Consider the following 20,264-nt stretch of genomic DNA (forward strand, 5'->3'; position numbering starts at 1 on the left):
TCGTCCTCCGAGCCGGAGCCGGGCCGCCGCTCGGTCCCACTGCATCCCCGGAGCAGCCGGGCCGCAAAGTCTACGGGGCGAGCGCACAGCTCCCCGCTCGCTCGGCCACCCAGACACTTTTCTTATAAAACCATATCCAAATCTGTGTGTCAGTCAGGGTTCAGGTGAAGAAGCAACATCAACAGTGTTATGAAGGGAACTAGTGAACCATACACGTGCGTATGCTCAAACGCGTGTATCTTTTTTTTTTTTTTCTTTCTCGGAGCACGGGTGTCATAGATCTGTCCTGGTCTTGTTTTTGTTGCTGTGGTAAAATTCCCCAACTAAAAGCAACTTAAGGGAGAAAGGGTTTGATGGCTTACAGTTCCAGGCTATGGTCACCATTGCTGGGAAGTCAAGGCAAGAACACAAGGCAGGTAGGCATATCACCCAAGGGCAGAGAGAGAATAAATGCATGCATGCTAAGTACTCACCCAGCTTTTTCCACTCTTGCACAGCCCAGGGCCCCAAGCCAGGGAAAGATGCTGCCCACTTTCAGGCTAAGTCTTTCCACCTCAATCAACATAATTAAGGGGGAAAGAAATCCCTCCCGAGCACGTCCCCAGGCCAACTTGAACTCAGGCCATTCTTCACGGAAACTCTCTTACTCTCCTGTATATAGTCAGAATGGCCTTAAACTTTTCTGATCTTGCTATCCCCACCTTCTGAGAACTGGGATTGTGGGATTAGGCTGCCACACCTGGTTTTCACAGCTAACAATATAGAGAACATATACACATATGTATATATAAGGGTGTTTCACTCACACTGTGTCCTAGTCTCAGCTGTGATAAAATGCCCTAACAAAACTAACTGGGGGTGGGGGGGAGTCCAGGCAGGGCAGTCACATTGACAGGGACTTGAAAGAGAGCATCATCATGCTACATTCAAAGTCAGGGAACAGAGAAGTGAGTGCTTGCTAGTCAACTCTTTCTGTTTTATACAGTTTAGCATCCCCTGCCCTAGGACCGGTCCTGCCACAAGTAAAGTGGGTCTCCCCACATCCAGTAACGTAAGCAGAATAACACGGCACAGGCGTGCCCAGACGCCTGTCTCCCAGGGATTCTAAGTTCTGACTGACGATGGTTGTTTCTAGTCTGCTTTTCTGGTGCTGTGATAAACACCAGGACAAAAAGCAACCAAGGAGAGAAAACTGTTCATTTCAGCTTACACTTCCAAGTCACGTCCATCATTGAGGGAAGCATGGGCAGAAACCATGTAGGAACCAGAGTTCCTGGCCTGCGTACTGGCCTGCTCACTGGCTCGTGCTCAGTAACTGTTACATACAGCCTGGACCACCCGTCTGACGGAAAAAAAGAAAAAAGAAAAAGAAAAGGACTGGTCCTATGTGGTGATATTTTGTTTGTGCTCTAACAAATAAAGCTTCTCTGGAGATCAGAGGGCAGAGCTAGCCACTAGTTAACCGTAGAAGCCAGGCAGTGGTGGCACACACTTTTAATCCCAGGATTTGGGAGGAGGAAGCAGGAAGTGATATGGCTGAGCAGAAAGAGGAAGTGATAAGGCAGGGTGGAGACAGGGGCTTGCCCCCTTCTTTGGCTGAGGAATTGGAGAGGAAAGAGGTGGCTGTGGTTTGCTCCTTTGTCTCTCCGATCTTTCAGCATTTACCCTATTTGGCTCCAGGTTTTTATTATTAAGACCAATTATAATTCTCGGTACAGTCCTAGGTATGGTGGAGGAGAAAGTTTACTATAGATATGTGGGGAAATGTAGCCAGAGGCCGGGACATCTGAGAGAATCCAGAGTGGACATGATCCTGAGCTATGTGAGGAGAGCTGGAGAGGAAGGGAGAGGGCCGGGAGGGGGACCAGGTACAGCCAGGGGGCCCAAAAGAGAGTGGGGTAACCAAAATGGTTGGATTATATAGGGAAGGGCAGTTGGGGGAGGGAAGCCCAGCCCCGTACCTATGCTGAAGAAGTTTGGGGTAGAGGGGCAGGGTATGCCAGCTAGGAGGATTCTGTAATAAGTAGGGACTGAGGGATGCTGGGAGAACCTGGCAGCTAGGTCCACTTGGATATGTTAAATAGGCATCTCTGCGTTTTGTCCCAGGGTTTGAGACTTACCACTGCCTGGGGCTAGGACTGCCCAGTGCCACTTCATCAGTCAGGATAATCCCTCACAGAGTGGTCACAGGTCAACTGAATAAAGGCAATACTTGAGTTGAGGTTCCTCATCCCAGGTAACTCTGGGTTGTGCCAAGATGACAATAAACTCTAAGCAGGACAGCAGTGAACACTAACTAACCACCACAAGCTGCTGTGACAGCGTATTTATGCTTTTTTAGGATTGATTTTATTTTTACTTTGCCTGTATGTATGAATGTTTTGCCTGAGCATATGTCTGTGTACTGTGTGCGTGCCTGGTACCAGCAAAGGGTGTGGAATCCTTTGGAACCGAAGCTACAGGAAGTCGTGAACCACCATGGGGGTGTCATAAATGGAACCAGGATCCTCTCTGTATGAGCAACCAGTGCTCTTGACCACTGAACCATCCCTCCAGCCCCAACAAACCACTGTTAACATAAAACACAGCTCTCACCTCAGTGGGGTGAGATACTTTATTCTAAAGCCAAATATGAATGACAGTGACCCAGGAACACAGATTTAGTTTCCTCCAAATTTTACATTCCAACATGGTGACAATTTCATGACGTTGTTATAGCAATAGAACAAAGAGAGTCATAAATCAAAATCAAATATTTCATATTGTTAGAAACATCAGGGGGGTTGGGGGGGTTGAAAGAAAATGACTGCCAGAGATGCATAGAGTATCACTATTATGAGATCTGGCCTTGTTGGAGCAGGTGTAGTGGTGTTGGAGGAAGTGTGTCACTGGGAATGGGCTTTGAGGTCTCAGATACTTAAGCCAGGATGGTCCCCAACCTTTCCTTGATGATTTGCATCAGCTTGTTGAGGCCTTCTCATACTTTGGTCATAGAGTCCTTAACTAGCTCAGAGTGATCTACATAAAAACATCATTTTTCTCCCAGGGCTGCACATAGTCCCCCATGTCTTAAGAACTGGAGGTCATCAGGCTGTGGTGGTGCACGCCTTTAATCCCAGCACTTGGGAGGCAGAGGCAGGCGGATCTCTGTGAGTTTGAGGCCAGCCTGGGCTACAGAGTGAGTTCTAGGAAAGGCGCAAAGCTACACAGAGAAACCCTGTCTCAAAAAACAAAAAAACAAACAAAAAAAAAGCCAGGCAGTGGTGGCGCATGCCTTTAATCCCAGCACTCAGGAGGCAGAAGAAGGCGGATCTCTGTGAGTTTGAGGCCAGCCTGGTCTCCAAAGTGAGTTCCAGGAAAGGCACAAAGCTACACAGAGAAACTCTATCTGGAAAAAAAAAAAAAAAAAGAACTGGAGGTCTAGCCCTAGCCTATTCTGTAACATGACCTCAGAAAACGAGGTGAGGGATTCTAGCATCATCAGGTTAGTGGCATCCAAACAGGAATTATTATTTAATTAAGGCATCAATGACATAAGAGCCAGCAGTAATTAGCAGAAACAGAAGGGCCAAAAGCCCTGTGATGGCTGACAGAGTTCCTTATCCTGAAGGAACTTGGAAATGAGAATAGGGACTAGTTATTATTTTAGCTCAGGTTCCCTATGATAGAAAATTTTCTTTGATCTAACATTCCAGGAATAAGGGGTGATGTTTTCGCTTCTGTAATTACTTCCTGCTGATGTTGGGACGTCGTTTTCAGGGCCCTAGAAAGTCAGAATGTTAGTCAAAAACAAGGAGGGGATTTAGGAGCATCTGGTTCATTGACCAACTGAAGACACAGCATTTATATTGGCTGGATTGGTTCATATCAGCTTTCAGCAAGTCCATATGTCACAGGTTGAAGTCAGTAGCCGATGCTTGGATGTGTCTGCCAGCCAAATTGAAGCCCACTGAAACAGATTTAGACTAGAGATAAAAGTTAGCTTATCTAGAATTTTTAGGCCCACAGGCTCAGTAAATATATTAGGGTTATCAATCAATAGTGAAATACATATTGGAGAAAAAAGCAGGTAACAGGTATCTGTCTATAAATCTATATTCAGAAGATAACCAAAAGAAATCCAAAATCTTGAGCTCATAATCCAAACAGTCATTGCTCTATCAGCTTGTCAAAACTCAATGTTAATTTCTGAACTTATTAAGTTTTAATGCAATGACAGTGTGGTCTTTAATTAATTAATGTATTGATCAATAAATTAATAAGGTGACTGCAACCTCATGGAAGACTCTGGTTGCCTGATGTTGCTAAATTGACAAAGCTATAGCTAGCCCAATCGTCAATGCCATCAGAGATCTGAGAAGGATAAATTTTACCTGAGTATGGACCTTCAAATCTATTAAAAAATGACAGAGACTATCCATTGCCCTGACTGCCATCATCCCAGGCTCCTGTAGTCTTCATAGCATTGGCAGGACAGGTGTCAGGACAGCATTAGTCTTGATGCCGAGATCATAACGTGAAATTTCTCCCCCTGGAGGAGCAATTTGGTAAAGACTGACCTTATCTTGTCAGTGTCTCCATTCTGGGCCAGATCTCTGGCAGCAGGTATTGAGTTGGGGCAACTTGCCCAGTGGTCGGTGTTGTCCGACATTCAGGTGGCATCTTCTTGTCCTTGTTCTATATCTTCTTTGGAGACCTTGGGAGTCATTGCTAGGAGCTGGGAGTCTCTGTTTGCTATAGTAAGCTTTTTATCAATTTATATCAAATTATAATGTAAATGCCATAGTCATCAGATCTTTGATGGGTTTAAGGACCATTGTCTATTAAATATATCTGAAATAAACAAATATAGGCCTAATCTTGAAAACATCTCTAAGTTTGGTAACAATAATCAGGTCAATTTGTTATCCTGTAGATATATTAGTCAAATGTACCTTCCAGGTTCTGTTTTATTTATTTTTAATAGCTTATAATTAAATAAGATTTAACGGTTTATGCTTTAAACTAGTATCTGGACAGCCCGATGACTAGCATTAACTTGTATTCCTTAACACAGAGAACATGTAAACTCAGACATTCAAAACCAAACATACATGTGGCCACATTTTCATTCATACCTACAGAGTAGACAGACATTTTTAAAACTATGAACCTTTGGAGTCTCAATGTAACAGCAGAATAGCAAGAGAAAGAAATCTGAAACATGTTTTATCTTTTATAGTCACTTTCTTTTATCATTACTTAAGCCTTTTTATCCTCAGACCTTTATAACTTGCTTTTACACATTTCAATAATTAGCATTTCACGTACTTTCCTTCTTTCCAAAACATTCTTTCTTTTATATTCCCATACCTTTGCATCTTAGACCCCACAAAAACTTTACTTATGCAGGGTGGTGGTGGCACATGCCTTTAATACCAGCACTTGGGAGGCAGAGGCAGGCGGATCTCTGTGAGTTTGAGGCCAGCCTGGTCTACAAAACGAGTTCCAGGAAAGGCGCAAAGCTACACAGAGAAACCAAAAAAAAAAAAAAAAAAAAAACTTTACTTATGTTCAAACCCCACAACTTATTTGAACTTTAAAGTACTGAAAGTTCCACGTTTTTATACCTCAAACTACTTTCTCAGACCCAAAATATCATTTATTTATTAAACCTTTTATCCTCATATCTCAGGCCTTTATATTCTTACAAAAACATTATATTCTAAAATATCTTTTTTTTATTTAATTCATTTAGTTATCCTCTACTTGGAATTTTATACAGGTTTTTTCTTATTTTACCCAATAATAATTTGTAACCAATTTTCTTAAATGAGTATTTGTAACCCATTGAACTCAAATGACCAAAATCCATGTATTATATTTTTTTCACTGTGGAAACAAAAGCATATTTTTAAACCTAATATATCTTTAACATTTTTTTAAGTATTTCCAGGACAGAGAAGGGTTAAAATGGGAAGCTAATGAGGAACTTGGCTTAGGAAGGAAGGGAGGGGGATTCAGATTCAAAGTGTGTAGGCAGTAAACTCCCCCCCCCCGCCCCGCCCCCACGGTCCCTGCCTGCCTGCAGAGAGTGCACATTTCTACCCTCTAGGAGAGCCACCCGAGCCCCTCCTGCAGGCTGACACCAAGCCTGCTTGTCCTGCTCCAAACTCCCACGAGGGAGGCATCTGCCCACTCAGGGCCCTCCTGCGGGGTCAGCCCATGTGTAGAGAGAGCCCTTCTCTCTGGGAACTCACCTGCCGGCTCGGGGAGAGCCTGGTTAGGGCTGTTGGAGGCCACAGTCTCCGGTCTCCCCAGGGGCGGGGGAGGGACGAGCACTCAGCAGGTGGCCCCGCTGATGAGCTTCCCCCGCCCATCAGTGCTGCAGGTCTGATAGCAACGAGGAAAGCTAGCAGTCCAGAAACGTGTAACCTTTACGTAGACTATGAACCACTCTACCGGGGTCAGGAGGCTTGGTCTCTCTGTCTCTCTCTCCCCCTCTCTCCCCCTCCCCCCTTCCCCCTCCCCTTTCCCCCTCCCTCTCCGCACACTGCACCCTTCCAAGCCCTATCACAGCCGGCTCTCCCCTTAGAGCAGAGTCTGCAGGAACCATGGGGAGCGGCTCTGCTTCCAGCACCAGGTTCCCTCCAGAGGCCAAGCAAACATTGTTAGAGGCTCATTGTGGACTGCAAAAGGTGACAAAGCTCCCCCTGTGAATCAATCGTTCTGCTGTGCGCAGTGGCTCGCAGTCCTTCTAGTATGCGAGGCCAGGGTCTAGGATATAAAAGGGGGACTGTCCCACAGCGTCCCTCTTAGTCAACAACAAGAACAATTAACATGCTACACACAAGACCCAGGACACACCAAAACAAACTGTGCTGTGCTCTCGTGGGGGGGGGAGGGGGAGCGGCCCTCCAGGCTCAATCACACCAAAAACCGTCCCGACTTGAGGCTCTCAGTCCTCAGTTAAACAGACCGAGGGTTCCACATCCGGTTAAACATTGAGACCCCCGTGATCCCGGCTCACCAACACGTCTGCTGGCTGCCTGCTCAGGCACTGTCCGTTACCGGATCACATCACAGACCTTAGCCCGCCTCAGAAAATGAACATACAGAGTCACACAGAGACAGAGACAAACAAAGACACACAGAAACTTACCGGCCGGTTAGAAATCCCTCGGATTAGGGTCTGGGGAAAGCAGGGGGATCCAGGATGAGCCCCCAAATGTTGTGCCAAGGTCGCAAGACCCCCCCCCCCCCCAGCAAGGCCACCACGGAGCCATTATCCGGTGCAAGCACACACAGGTTTTTATTAACAAAACAAGCAAGCTTGGTCCGCCATCCAACATCCAACACAGCACAGCGGGTGGAGGAGAGCGGCCCTGAGCACTCACTTTAAGGGGTTTATATAGGAAAGGTTTACATGCAGTTTGGGATTGGACGAGGGGCTAGGGGTGAGGCAGTTCTTTGAAGTTACTGGCTGAACTATAAGCATGAGGTTACTGATGGCTAACAGGATTCAGGGTATCTACAGAGACATAAAGTTTTACTCCCTATGACCTGCTTTTGTTGAACCCAGGATATAGACATTCAGATTTATTGTTCCAGTCCTACTCTCCTCTAAGGTCAGCTTCTGGTCAGTTGAGTCCATTACTCCCCATATCTTGTTTTGTCAAGTCCAGGATACATAAATTTATTGTCCCAGCCTTAAATTCAATTTCTGATCACTTCTAAAACTGCTGGTCAGTAAATACCTTTGGAGGTGGGGAGGGGGAAGCATCTCTCAAGATGGCTACTGATTTTTCCCTTTCAAGAGGAACTGTGTGTCCGTAATCGAAATCACCTCTCAAGAGTCTCACTTCCTGTTCTGATTGTGTTAGAAAGTTTTTTGTTTTGCTTTGTTGGGTTTTGTTTGTTTTTTGTTTGTTTGTTTTGTTTTGTTTTTTTTGAGACTGGCTTTCTCTGTAGCTTTGGAGCCTGTCTGGAACTCGCTCTGTAGATCAGGCTGGCCTTGAACTCACAGAGATCCGCCTGCTTTTGCCTTTTGAGTGCTGGGGTTAAAGGCATGTGCCGCCACCGCCCGGTGCCTTAGAGAGTTTTAACAGATGATGGAAGCTCCATAAACACTCAGATCTTGACAATACAGAATATTCCAGCAAGATCCAGGGGGTTACTAGGCAAGAATGAAGTCTGTATGGCAGGCCCTGGGGAAAGGCAGCTGGAACACAGGCAGGTGGGGAATCGAGAGTCTGTTTCCTTGTGGAAGTCGGAGCCATGCTCTATTTGGGTTTGGGGGTGTTATGTTTTGTGTTTCTGCTTTGAAGACAGTGCTTCACTAACTTTTCCTGGGGAGACAAAAACAAATGTCTTTTTACCCCAGAAGGGCATCAATATCAGGCCAACGTAACCATTCCACCAGAAATTTGGTGAGCCAGTATACACTTTCAGAGCATGGCTGAAATAATGTGTGTCCCCTCCTCCCACAAAACTGCTGCATCACGGCAAAGTCCCACCCCAGCATGGAGGATGACCTCATGGAATCTGCATCTTCTCAGCTAGCCAACCACTTCCTCTATACTCCAGTGTCTCCCGAGATCACGTACAGCTGGGGTAGGGCACGAGCGAGCGAACCACAGCTGAGATTCCACGAGGGTGTCTTTAGGTCCTCACTTGCAATGGCTTCATTACCATGACCACACACCTGCCTATCCCTGTATCGTTATGCTCATTTAGCTCCATTAGGTGTGGTGCCCACCTGACCAAAGCAGTTTCCAAGATAGTGAATTTGGAGGGGAAAAGCTAGCCACACTGGAACAGACGGGTCTCACTTGGAGTAGCCTTGGCTGACCTGGAACTCTCAAGTGATCCTCCCGCCTCTTCCTCCCAAGGGGTGGGGTTCCAAGTGCAAGCTTTGCTGCAAAGGAAGGCTTATCACTGAGTATCAAGCACACTAAGATGATCCAGGATATCTCCTTTACAGAATGTCTATGCTTAGATAAACCAACTGAAGCTACAAAATGTCCTCTCCGATAATTGGGGGTTTTGTTTGCTTGTTTTATTGTTACATATGTAGTTACAGCTCTCACTTTTAAAAATAACTAAAAAAAATTTGTTTTGAACACAACGATAAAATGTCTCCTCTAAACATATCCATGAACTTTAACTCAGACTATCTAGATATTACAGAAGACACTTTATTAGAGATGCCATTGCTTCAAATTTCTCCCCTAAAGAGCTGAATATTTAAGGAAGAGAGAAACCCTAAGGGCCTACAAAAGGGGGCGGGGTCAACCCTTCTTAAACTGCCTGGGCTCCTTTCCGATCACACTGCAGTCTAGGTCTTTTTAGCAACATGGCCGCATCCAGCCGCTCTCTCGGTAAGTGCTCACCAGTGTTTTCAGATTATGCCAGCCACGTTCTGTTTAGAAATGGAAAGTGCAAAGGTGTTGGTTAGGAAGGTTTTCTAGTGACCTATATGGTTGGGGTTGGGAGGAAATGAATGTTACATGTAAGATAGCTGCCGGGAGCCCACTACTACGTTTATCTCTTACCGAAACTTGGGTGTGTTTATTTCATCTCGTTGCTTAAAGTTTCAAACTTGTCACTTGTAGTAAGGGGGGAGGAGGTGCACAAACCACTTAATAGATTCGTTACTTAATTGTATAATTTATTTTCATGTTTCATTAGTATCACTTCTTGCTTTTCATTAATTTTCCTCCTTCCTATTGTTCGTTTGTGATTTCTTTGTAATGTTGTGTGCTTTCTAAATCCTTGTCTTTTGATTTTTTGAGATAGGGTTTCTCTGTGCAGCCTTGCCTGTTCTGGAACTCTGTACACTAAGCTGGCCTTAGGAACTGAGAGAGAATCTCTTACCTCTGCCTCCCAAGTATGGGATTAAAGGCATGTGTCACCTTGCCTGTCTCTAAGTCCTTTTCTTGATTATGTTTAGGGGTGTGTGTGTGTGTGTGTGTGTGTGTGTGTGTGTGTGTGTGTGTTGGAAGGGCACATACATGGAAGTCAGAAGAAAATTTACAGTAATCCGCTCACTCCTTCTATCATGTGGGTCCCGGGTTGAACTCAGGTCATCAGGTTTGGTAGCAAGCACCTTTACCTACCAAGCCATCCCACAGCCCTCAAATATCTTAACAATAGCTGTATATATCTTGGTGGCTTCTGAAGTTACATTTTTCATAGGGTTTCCAAGTGATTCCCTCAATCACCACATTTTCCACATTTTTTTTTTCCGAGACAGGGTTTCTTTGTGTAACTTTGTAGTCTGTCTTGGATCTCGCTCCATAGACCAGGCTGGCCTTGAACTTGAAAAGATCTGCCTGCCTGTGCCTCCCGGGTGCTAGGATTAAAGGCGTGTACCACTACCGCCTGGCTTTTTTTGCTTTTTTCTAAATGAGATCATAGCCTGGTTCCTAGAGTATACTAGGTAGGATTACAGACCAATAGGCTAAGGAGATAAAAACCATATATTGAAAGGGTTGAAGACCCCCCCCCCTTCTACTATAACACAAAGGAGTTCCTTTTTTTTTTCTGTGAAAAGTTTATAGTCTTGTTTACAAAATTCCCAGAAAATGTGGGTTTACAGCTAGAGAAGGACAAGACCATACTTGAAGATCGCACAAGCTTAGGCTCTAAGCACGACATTACATTAATATTTTTTTTTTTGGAGCTGAGGATTGAACCTAGGGCCTTGTGCTTGCTAGGCAAGTGCTCTACCACTGCGCTAAATCCCTAACCCCACATTAATATTCTTATTTGAAGTAGTTCTACATAAAAGGAATTTGGGAGCTGGAGATATGGTTCCACAGTTAAAAGCACTTGCTGCTCTTGAAGAGGACCTGAGTTCAGTTTCTAGCATGCACATGGGGTGGCTCACAATGGCCTATAACTTTAGTTCCAGGGGACCTGAACCCTCTTCTAACCCCTAAAGACATCCACATGCACACCCACTCACATAAAAGCAAGCCTCCCCCCACCCCTTTTAAAAAGGACTATTGTATCTAGGCAGTCTTCAGAACAGAATTTCTTAGTATCAAAATTCTCATCTTTACCAGCAACAGACCTGAGTGAGAGCCTCATTGTCCATCCTGTATCTCCTTAATTTCCCCTATCTTCCTATCCTGTACCACTTCCCGTGTGTCTGTGTTCAATTTAACATGACGTCACCATATGCCTAAGGTAAAAACATAGAATGGGATCTAAAGTGGTTTGGCTGGTGTTTTGAAACCAAGTGTCACTGTACATCCCAGGTGAGCCTGGAACTTACCGTGTAACACAGGCTGACCTCAAACATCATATCCTCGTGTCTTCCAAGAGCTAGAAATGTGTTCAGACATCACCAACACCTGGGTGGATCTACTGGCTTTCAATCTGGGATCAGTATAAGACACATGCTCACACTATGATTTTTTAACTTCTTTGCACTTCTCCCCAACTCTCTTTTCTTTATCAGGTATACCACGAAAAGAATCCTTGCGACAAAGAGTGAATTACACCCAGAGCCAAAGGACTATCCTCCAGGAATGGTATGAACGCAACCCATATCCTGATGCAGGTATCCTGAACCAACTGGCCGAAACTATTGATGTTCCAGTACCTAAAATAAAGGTAGGAAGCCAAACAAGAAGATGGGACATGGCGGTACGAGTGTTCAGAATGCTAGAGAAAGGAGTTATGAACTCATGCTGAGTTCTAGGTCACTTGGGGCTACCTAGTGAGTTCCAGACTAGCATGGGCTACAAAGGAAGGCCTTGTCTTTAAAAGGGGGGTGGGGAGGAGAGTCCATAAAAACCAGAGCCAGAGGTAGTGGTTGATGCCTGGAATCCCAGCAGTCAGGGAGACTGCTGACGGCTGAGCTGGTTTTGACTACACGTGGAGCTGAAGGCCATCCTGGGCTGCACAATGAGACCATATCTCAAGACATCCATTAATCCAGGTAGACATTCAATCTCTATTGTCAGAATCAACAGAAAGAGAAAGGCTGGCCTCAGAAATAGGTGGTCGTCTAATGTCAAGACTTCACTGAGCAGGCTTTTCCAGTTAAAACTGGAATTAAAAACAACCTGCTTTCTCCACCAGTGATGTGTTTGAGGGTAAAGAGAGACAGCTACACTGGCTCAGGCTGTCCCAGTTAGATCGTATTTTGATATAGTGAAATGTCTTAAGATTTAGCAAATACAGGAAATTGGCTCACCAGGATGACAATGATATACTAAAGTAGTAGACTACATACTACAGAATAAAGGCTTAATATGTAACTGCAAGGGAACTGTGGGCTAAGGACTCATGCACACTCCTAATTTTTTGAGGGGAGAAGGGGGTTGTTTCAAGATAGGGTTTCTTTGTATAGCCTTGGCTGCCCTGGAAACTCGCTCTGTAAACCAGGCTGGCCTCGAACTCACAGAGCTCCACCTGCCTCTGTGTTGCTAGAGTTTTCCTGCCTGGCCCACAGTCAGGACAAATCTCTCTCACCCGCCAGTCCCAAGCCGCTTAAACCCGATCAAATAAACACAGAGACTTATATATTGGTTTCAAACTGTATGGCCGTGGCAGGCTTCTTGCTAACTGTTCTTACAGCTTAAATTAATCCATTTCTATTAATCTATACCTTGCCACGTGGCTTGTGGCTTACCGGTACTTTACATCTTCCTTATCCTGATGGCGGCTGGCAGTGTCTCTCTGACTCAGCCTTCCACTTCCCAGCTCTATTCTCCTCCTTGTCCCGCCTACACTTCCTGCCTGGCCACGGGCCAATCAGTGATTTATTCATTGACCAATCAGCAACACATTTGACATACAGACCATCCCACAGCACTCTGCCTTCTGAGTTCTATTTGTTGTTTTGTTTTAAACTATGTGTGTGTCTATATGGTTATGTGCACCTGAGTGCAATGCCTGCAGAGGCCAGAAGGCGGCACCTGATCTGGTGCTGGAGATGCGGGCAGTTTTCAGCCGCAGGACATGGGTACTGGGAACTGAACTCGGGTTTTGTGCAAAGACCAGTACTCACTGTTAACTGTGGAGTCATCTCTCCAGCCTGTGAGTGTGTGTTTGTGGTTGGTTGGTATTAACACTGGGACTCAAGTAGTCCAGGCTGGTCTTGAACTTTTTAAGTAGCTGATAAGAATGGCTTTGGACTTCTGGTCATCCTCCTTTGCCCTCCTCAGAGCTGAGATAATAGGCATGCCTTACCATGCCTATTTTTTGTGTACTGGGGACTGAACCCAGGGCCTTATGCATGCTAGGTAAGTATTCTACCAACCGAGCTATAACCCCAACCCCTAAATTACCAATTCTCAAGCTAGTGGTTTTTTTTTCAGTGCCCCAAACGTAATTCATACACATATGCAATTACTTTGATAAGAATTACTTACGTGAAAATGAAACTAAATGTCTTCACTTATCAAAAAGAATTTAATTAGGTGCAAAAAGTGATGGCTCAGCAGTTAACGAAGTATACTTCTCCCGAAGAAAACCCAAAATTGGTTCCCAGGAGCCTTAACTCTAGCCCCAGAGGAGCAGACAGACACTCTCTTTTGGCATCATGAGCACTTACACAGGTACATATACCAATACATATAATTACATATAATTAAAAATCTTCAATTGGAGAGATGGTTCAGTGGTTAAGAGCACTGGCTGTTCTTTCAGAGGTCTTGAGTTCAATTCCCAGGAACCACATGGTGGCTCACAACCATCTACAATGGGATCTGGCGCCCTCTTCTGTCATGCAGGCATACATGCAAATTCAGCACTCATATACATAAAATACATAGATAAATCTTTAAAAAGCTTTTTGAAAAGAATATACAAAAGTATATTGGGTGAGAATAGTAACATTATTCAAGAAAAAAATGTTTTAAAGGAAAATGCTGAGTTTGGGTTTAAGATTTTTAAAAAGGTGTGTGTGTGTGTGTGTGTGTGTGTGTGTGTGTGTGTGTGTGTGTGTGTGTGTAGGGAGTGCCCACAGAGGCAAGAAGAGGGCATTGGATCCCTGGGAGCTGGGATTACAAGCATTCGTGAGCCACCCAATATAGATGCTAGGATCCAAATTTTGGGCCTCATAATTGAGCAGCAAGCCCTGTTAACTCCTGAGCCATCTCTCCAGCCTCAAACATTTTCTTACTCTTTCACAATTTCATACATATACATAAAGTACTTTGATCATACGAGTTCTGGTTTTTATGTCAACTGCATGGTTTCAGATTTGGTGTACGGCCTTGGTCCAAGATGATGTTAAGAGAGGTACTGCATATTTATCTCATGTATCTATACTGATTATTATACAATATACTCAGATTGCAACAATAAAAAGTACATCCTATGGGAATATCCGGTGACTGCTTTAGACAAGAGGGTTTCATGCATTTGAAGTAGCAGGAAGGATGCTAAGTCTCAATGACAACATGGGGTAAGGCTGGCTCTGCCTGTGTCTGAATTTCCAGTTCCCAGCTGTGCTTACGGTGTCTTACTGAAAACATTCTGATAAATTAACCTAGCGAAGAAGGTAGAACCTTCCAGCATAATTTCTGGATTGTCATTAACAGCCTTCTGTAGAAGTATCAAGAATGTGGTTCCGCTGGTAGAGTGCCTGCCTAGCATGCACAAAGCCTCAAGTGTCATCCCCAGCACTGCATAAATTGAGCACTGCATCAATGTGGCTTGTAATCCTAGCACTTGAGAAGTGGAGGCAGCCGTGAGATCCAGCTCTATGGCATTTTCTCAATTAGTGATCAGTGCGGAGAGGGCCCAGCCCATGGTGGGTGGTACCATCCCTGGGCTGGTGGTCCTGGGTTCTATAAGAAAACAGGCTGAACAAGCCAGGGGAAGCAAGCCAGTAAGCAGCTCCCACTCCATGTTTCCAGCCTTGCTTGAGTTCTTGTTCTGACTTCCCCCAACTATGATCTGGAAGTATAAGCCAAATAAACCATTTCTTCCCCCCCCTCCGCCCCCCAAAAAAAGGAAAAAAAAAAAGAAAAAGAAAAGTGGAGGCAGGAAGATCAGAAGTTCAAGGTCATACTGAAAGGATGAATAAAAGGAAAGGGTGAAGTGGGTACCTTTTGGTGGGTCCTGCCAAGATGTGCCACTAAGCAAACGCGCCAGGCACAAGAGAGTTCTTTCAAGAGGTTTATTGGGGGAAGGGAGAGCAGAAGCGTGAAAGGCTGAGTGGGGACATGAGAGAGGCAGACAGACAAGAGGAAAAAGAAAGGTAAAGAGACAAAGAGCGAGCTGTGCCTGAAGGGTGCACATAGCGACAGGTGATGAGGTTAAGTGCCGTGGCAGCAGAGACTTAACACATACCCTGCTACACAGGGATTTCAAGGCCAGCCTAGGCACTCTAAGATGCTGTCTCGAAAAAGTTACCAAGTTACCAAAATAAAACACTCGAGAAAAATTAGAAACTAGGTTCCATTTTGACTCCAGTAACAAACCAAACAACAAAGAGATCCGCTGTTTGTGCTCGTGCCGGTGGAGACAGAGCAAGGTGTCTAGCTAGTCTCCTGACTCTGAAATGAAAACAACCCGCTCACAGCTTCTCTTTCTATGCAGAATTGGTTTAGCAACCACAGAATGAAACAGAAAATCTTGGAGCAAGACCACTCTGAAGGTAAGAATTCACTGGACAAACCTATTTCCAAGGGTCCCACTGAGAGTAGAAATGACTCTGTTATCTAATTCTCCTAAAGATTTCTCCATTGAAGAGCTTGTTACAGCTTGCTCTGGGCAGAGAGTTTCAAAGGAAACATTAATTGTGGGGCATGATGGCTCACACCTTTAATCCTGGCACTCCTGCCGCCTCTGTGAGTTCAGCATCAGCCTGGTCCATGTAGCAAGTTTCTGGCCAGCCAGAGCTACAAAGTTAAGCCCGCCAGCATTGTGTCCCCCCTCCCCCGAGAAACAAAACAAAACAAATCCTAAGCAATATTCCCCCAGTTGCCTGGAACAGGCAGATTCGCAGCAAGCGAGGCCTTGGATTTCTGAAGCAGCCTTCTCCCACCCCGGGGAGACTCAGAGAGTAACTGTGAGCATGTTCTCGTGTGAACACGAAACTGACTGAAAAGTCCCTTTTTGTTCCTGTCATCTTAAGTCAGACCTCACCAATTGTCCTTCACAAGAGCTCAAGAGGACTTCCTAAGCAAGGCCTTCAAGAAGAACAGGCTCCCTGACCGTGCTACCAGGACAAAAATGGCTATAAGACTAGGCATCAAGGAGGCAAAAATTCAAGTAAGTTGGATTCGAGAAAGCAGTGCCGAGTCACTGTTGTAAGTAATACCGCCCCTAAAGACATAACTGAACCTTTGGGCTGTCTTGGGTGTCCACAGAGAGGGCAAAGTTCTGGGTGGTTAACACACAGCAATAAATGTCACGTTCAAAATTGAAATACATCCACATAGAATCACAAGCAAGGAAGCTGGAAAGTGTGTAATTTAAATCTCCCCACCCCCCACTCCCCGCCCCTTTGTTGTTGTTGTTGATGATGATGATGCCAGGTAACTTTCTTTTGAGGGTTTCTGTTGTGGAATACTAACTAGGCAAAGATGTGTTACATTTATTTATGCTGCAGAATATATTACGTCAACTGTGTAAAGGCGTGTTACTTTTTTTTTTAAACCTCTGCCTTCTTGCTGCTTTTTTTTTTTTTAAGATTTATTTATTTATTATGTATACAGTGTTCTGTCTGCACATATCCCTGCAGGCCAGAAGAGGGCGCCAGATCTCATTACAGATGGTTGTGAGCCACCATGTGGTTGCTGGTAATTGAACTCAGGACCTTTGGAAGAGCAAGCAGTGCTCTTAACCTCTGAGCCATCTCTCCAGCCCCAGGCGTGTTACTTTTGTTCTGCTGTATTTGTTTAACAATGTAAAGATGTGTTGCATCTGTTTCACCTTGTCTGCCTAAGGCACCTGATTGGTCAATAAAGAGCTGAACAGGCAATAGCTAGGCAGGAGAAAGGATTGGTGGGGCTGGCAGGCAGGAGGAGAGAATGAGGGAGATTCCTGGGGCAAGAAACCAGGTAGCCACCAGCAGACCTTAGAAGCAGTGAAAGTAAGATATACAGAAAGGAGAGTAAAAAGCCCCGAGGCAAAAGGTAGATAAAGAGAAACAGGTTAGGTTAAGTTAAAAGAGCTAGCCAGAAAGGAGCCTAAGCTAGGCCAGGCATTCAAAACTAGTAAGTCTCTGTGACATGATTTGGGAGCTGGTTGGTGGCCCAAAAGAAAAAAGCCTGGTACAGGTTTCTGTGCATGGTAGAGTATTTTTCAGCAGAATTGGCCTCTACCAAATGTATACCAGTGGAACCCATGCCTACTTCCTCTAGCCTCTTAGTGACAATCAAGATAATTTATAGTCAAAATTGTCCCCATTATGCAGGGTGTGGTGGCACACGCCTTTAATCTCAACACTCAGGAGACAGAGGCAGGTAGATCTGTGAGTTAAAGGACAACTCGGGCTGTACAGAGACCCTATCTCAAAAAAAGAAGCCAAAAACAAAACAAAAAAAAGATAGAGTGAAACAGGAAAAAGTAGACATCAATATCTGACCTCTATGCCCGTGAATCCAACATACCAATACATGCGCGTGCGCGCACATGCGCGCGCGCACACTCACACCCACACCACGTGCACATGAAAGTTCACATGCACGCAAAAGTAATATATGATCTTTTTACTTGGTTGTTAAGGATTCGTTGTGTATGCGTGTGTATGTATGTATGTATGTATGTATGTATACCCTATGATTCAGACTTCTGCCAGTAGCCTGACAGCTTACAGAATATGAGAAGCTGAGCTAGTGTCGTGTGAACTTTCCTTACATGTCAAATAGGATATCAACAGACCAAAGTACAGTTTTACCACAGTTCAGTCCGGGGAACCGGTGAGTTCAATGGCTTTTACTTGCAGAGCCTGGGTGACCCCAAAGCAATTGTTTCACTGGGAAGTCTCACCCCAGAGTAGACAACTCCCCGTAGCTGCAGTTAGCCTTCCACAAGCCACGTAGCCTATCACTGCCCGAGGCCATGTGCAGCTAGGGGGGAATTGTACACAGCTGGTTGGAGGTGCAGGAAGAGTGGCTGGAGTCTCCGGTGAGGTTTTCCTGACCTGTCTGTGAAGGAATGTCAATAGGCCCAATCATGTGACTCTTGTAAATTAGTCACAACAGCCTCATGAAGAGGGTGAGTTCTTCCCCTCCCCTAACTCCTCCTAGTTCCTCTCCGCCTCCCCTCTTCCCACCTCAATCCACAAACAAATAGAAGACCCAAAGAAAAAAATACAAGAGACAGACACACACACACACACACACACAGGAATCCCATAAAAACATAAAACTGGAAGCCATAATATATACGCAAAATATTTTTGAGGTTAAAAAAATTGCCCTGACAAAATATCCTGAGACAGAAATGCCCCTGAATTCCTTTTGTGTAGGCCACCACCTGCTCTCAGGAGTGGTTTATACCAGGCGGTGGTGGCGCACGCCTTTAATCCCAGCACTCAGGAGGCAGAGACAGGTGGATCGGATCTCTGTGAGTTCGAGGCCAGCCTGGTCTACAGAGTGAGTTCCAGGACAGGCTCCAAAGGCACACAGAGAAACCCTGTCTCGAAAAAAAAACAAAAAATAAAAAAAAAAAAAAAAAAAAAAAAGGTGGTTTGTACCCCCCAGTGAGACTCTGGTTGAAGAAAACTAATTTTTCATTTTGTGAGCAGTTATGATTTGGAGATAGCTTCTGGGTTAGGGATGGGGACTTGTGTCCACTTCACCTCTCAGTGCTTGGGACCCCATCTGGCATAGGCCTATGCAGACCCTGTGCATGCTGCCACAGGCTCTCTGAGTTCATATGCATCGGTCCTGCTGTGTTTAGAAAGCCTTGTTTCCTCAGCATCCTTCATCCCTGAAGATGGTGATTTTTTGCTTGTGGGATAGAATTTTGCAACAGCTAGACTGACTTGTTTGACGATGTTTATATCTTGTTTTCCTCAGGCATGGTTTCAGAAGCAAAGATATCTAAATCCTGAGCATAGAGAAGAGTCCTCAAATTTATCAGATGGGACAAATGAAGGACCGAATCCAGCCGCTCAGCAGCAGAACATCGACCTAGCCACTCCCACAGCCAATTGTTTCCCTTCCTCTGAACCCTGCTGTAATGTCCAGACGTCCCTACCTGCCCCACTGGAATCCCGGGGATTGGTTCCTGGGGATTCCTTTGGGGTCTCTGGGAGCCAAGTGTCAAGCACTATAACCCTACAGGCCACAGAAACTGTGCAGGAAGAACAGAACCTCGATGCTCCTCTGACTTCCATGAATCCCTTGCCAGAAGAGCCAAGTCCAGGACAGGATTTCTCAGGTACCCAGGCTCCTTTCTGTTCTCAGCCTGATACAGAGCATGAGAAACAACAATCTGAGGACCCAGATTACACCGACATATCTTACATTATGCAATGGTGGGACAAGGGCCGCCTGGATCTCATTGCAAATTGGGACCCTCAGAAAGAGGCGTAGTTTGCTCTGTCAAGTTCACCAAAGCCTTAAGCTCCTGCAGTTTGTTTGTTTCTTTTCTTTTCTTTTCTTTTCTTTTTTTTTGGGGGGGGGGGTTGAGACAGGGTTTCTCTGTGTAGCTTTGGAGTCTGTCCTGGAACTCACTCTGTAGCCCAGGCTGGCCTCAAACTCACAGAGATCCACCTGGCTCTGCCTCCCGAGTGCTGGGATTAGAGGCGTGCACCACCACTGCCCGGCTTTTTTTTTTTTTTTTAAACATTTTTTTACCATAATTGTTTTTGTTTGTGGGGGGGCACAGTCATGCATGTATGGAAGTCACAGGCCGACTGTGGGAGTTGTTTCTCTTCTCCCACCATGTTCAAGGGATCAGGCTTGGCAGTAAGCACCCTGGCTAGCTCAGCCAGCTTGGCAGGGTCTCATTATGTAGCTCTGGTTGGCCTGGAACTCCCCTTGTAGACCAGGCTGCCTTTGAATTCACAGAGATACACCTGCCTGTGCCTCCTGAGTTTGTCTGGGACAAGGGTATTGTTCTGTAGCTTAGGCTGGCCTTGAACCCATGGAGATGTAGCTGCTTTAGACTTGATTAAAGCAGTTTTGGTGGGGAAGTAAGTGCCTTTAGGTTTGCCGAGGGCTGGTCACACATAAAAGTTCCTTATTCAGGTTCCTGACCCTTAGCCTAGGTTAATTTGCTTTTACCCTGCTTATATCTCCTTCCCATCTTCATATTTGCCTCTTTCTAAGGCCTAGCTGCTTTTAAATGTCTCCATCATTCAT

At 45.2% G+C, this 20,264-nt stretch overlaps 1 protein-coding gene across 1 annotated transcript; it reads left to right on the forward strand.

Moving 5' to 3' along the window:
- The first annotated feature begins 9,334 nt into the window (after window positions 1–9,334).
- Window positions 9,335–19,493, forward strand: Duxb (double homeobox B). The gene is made up of 6 exons (XM_052729505.1): window positions 9,335–9,359; window positions 11,447–11,601; window positions 15,544–15,601; window positions 16,082–16,218; window positions 17,820–17,870; window positions 18,975–19,493. Exons 1-6 carry the CDS (start codon window positions 9,335–9,337, stop codon window positions 19,491–19,493), a joined length of 945 nt encoding a protein of 314 aa, XP_052585465.1.
- The last annotated feature ends 771 nt before the right edge of the window (window positions 19,494–20,264 follow it).

This window comes from Peromyscus californicus, unplaced genomic scaffold, assembly GCF_007827085.1.
Source record: "Peromyscus californicus insignis strain IS unplaced genomic scaffold, ASM782708v3 Scaffold_8__1_contigs__length_139910024, whole genome shotgun sequence".
NCBI lineage: Eukaryota > Metazoa > Chordata > Mammalia > Rodentia > Cricetidae > Peromyscus > Peromyscus californicus.

What these genes read in the sequence shown, in the direction of transcription:
- Duxb (XM_052729505.1), top strand. Translation starts at nt 9,335, where the DNA reads ATGGCCGCATCCAGCCGCTCTCTCG. An exon ending in TTCCAGTACCTAAAATAAAG is followed by an intron (nt 11,602 to 15,543) that starts GTAGGAAGCCAA and finishes CTTTCTATGCAG; the next exon opens with AATTGGTTTAGCAACCACAG. An exon ending in GGAGCAAGACCACTCTGAAG is followed by an intron (nt 15,602 to 16,081) that starts GTAAGAATTCAC and finishes TGTCATCTTAAG; the next exon opens with TCAGACCTCACCAATTGTCC.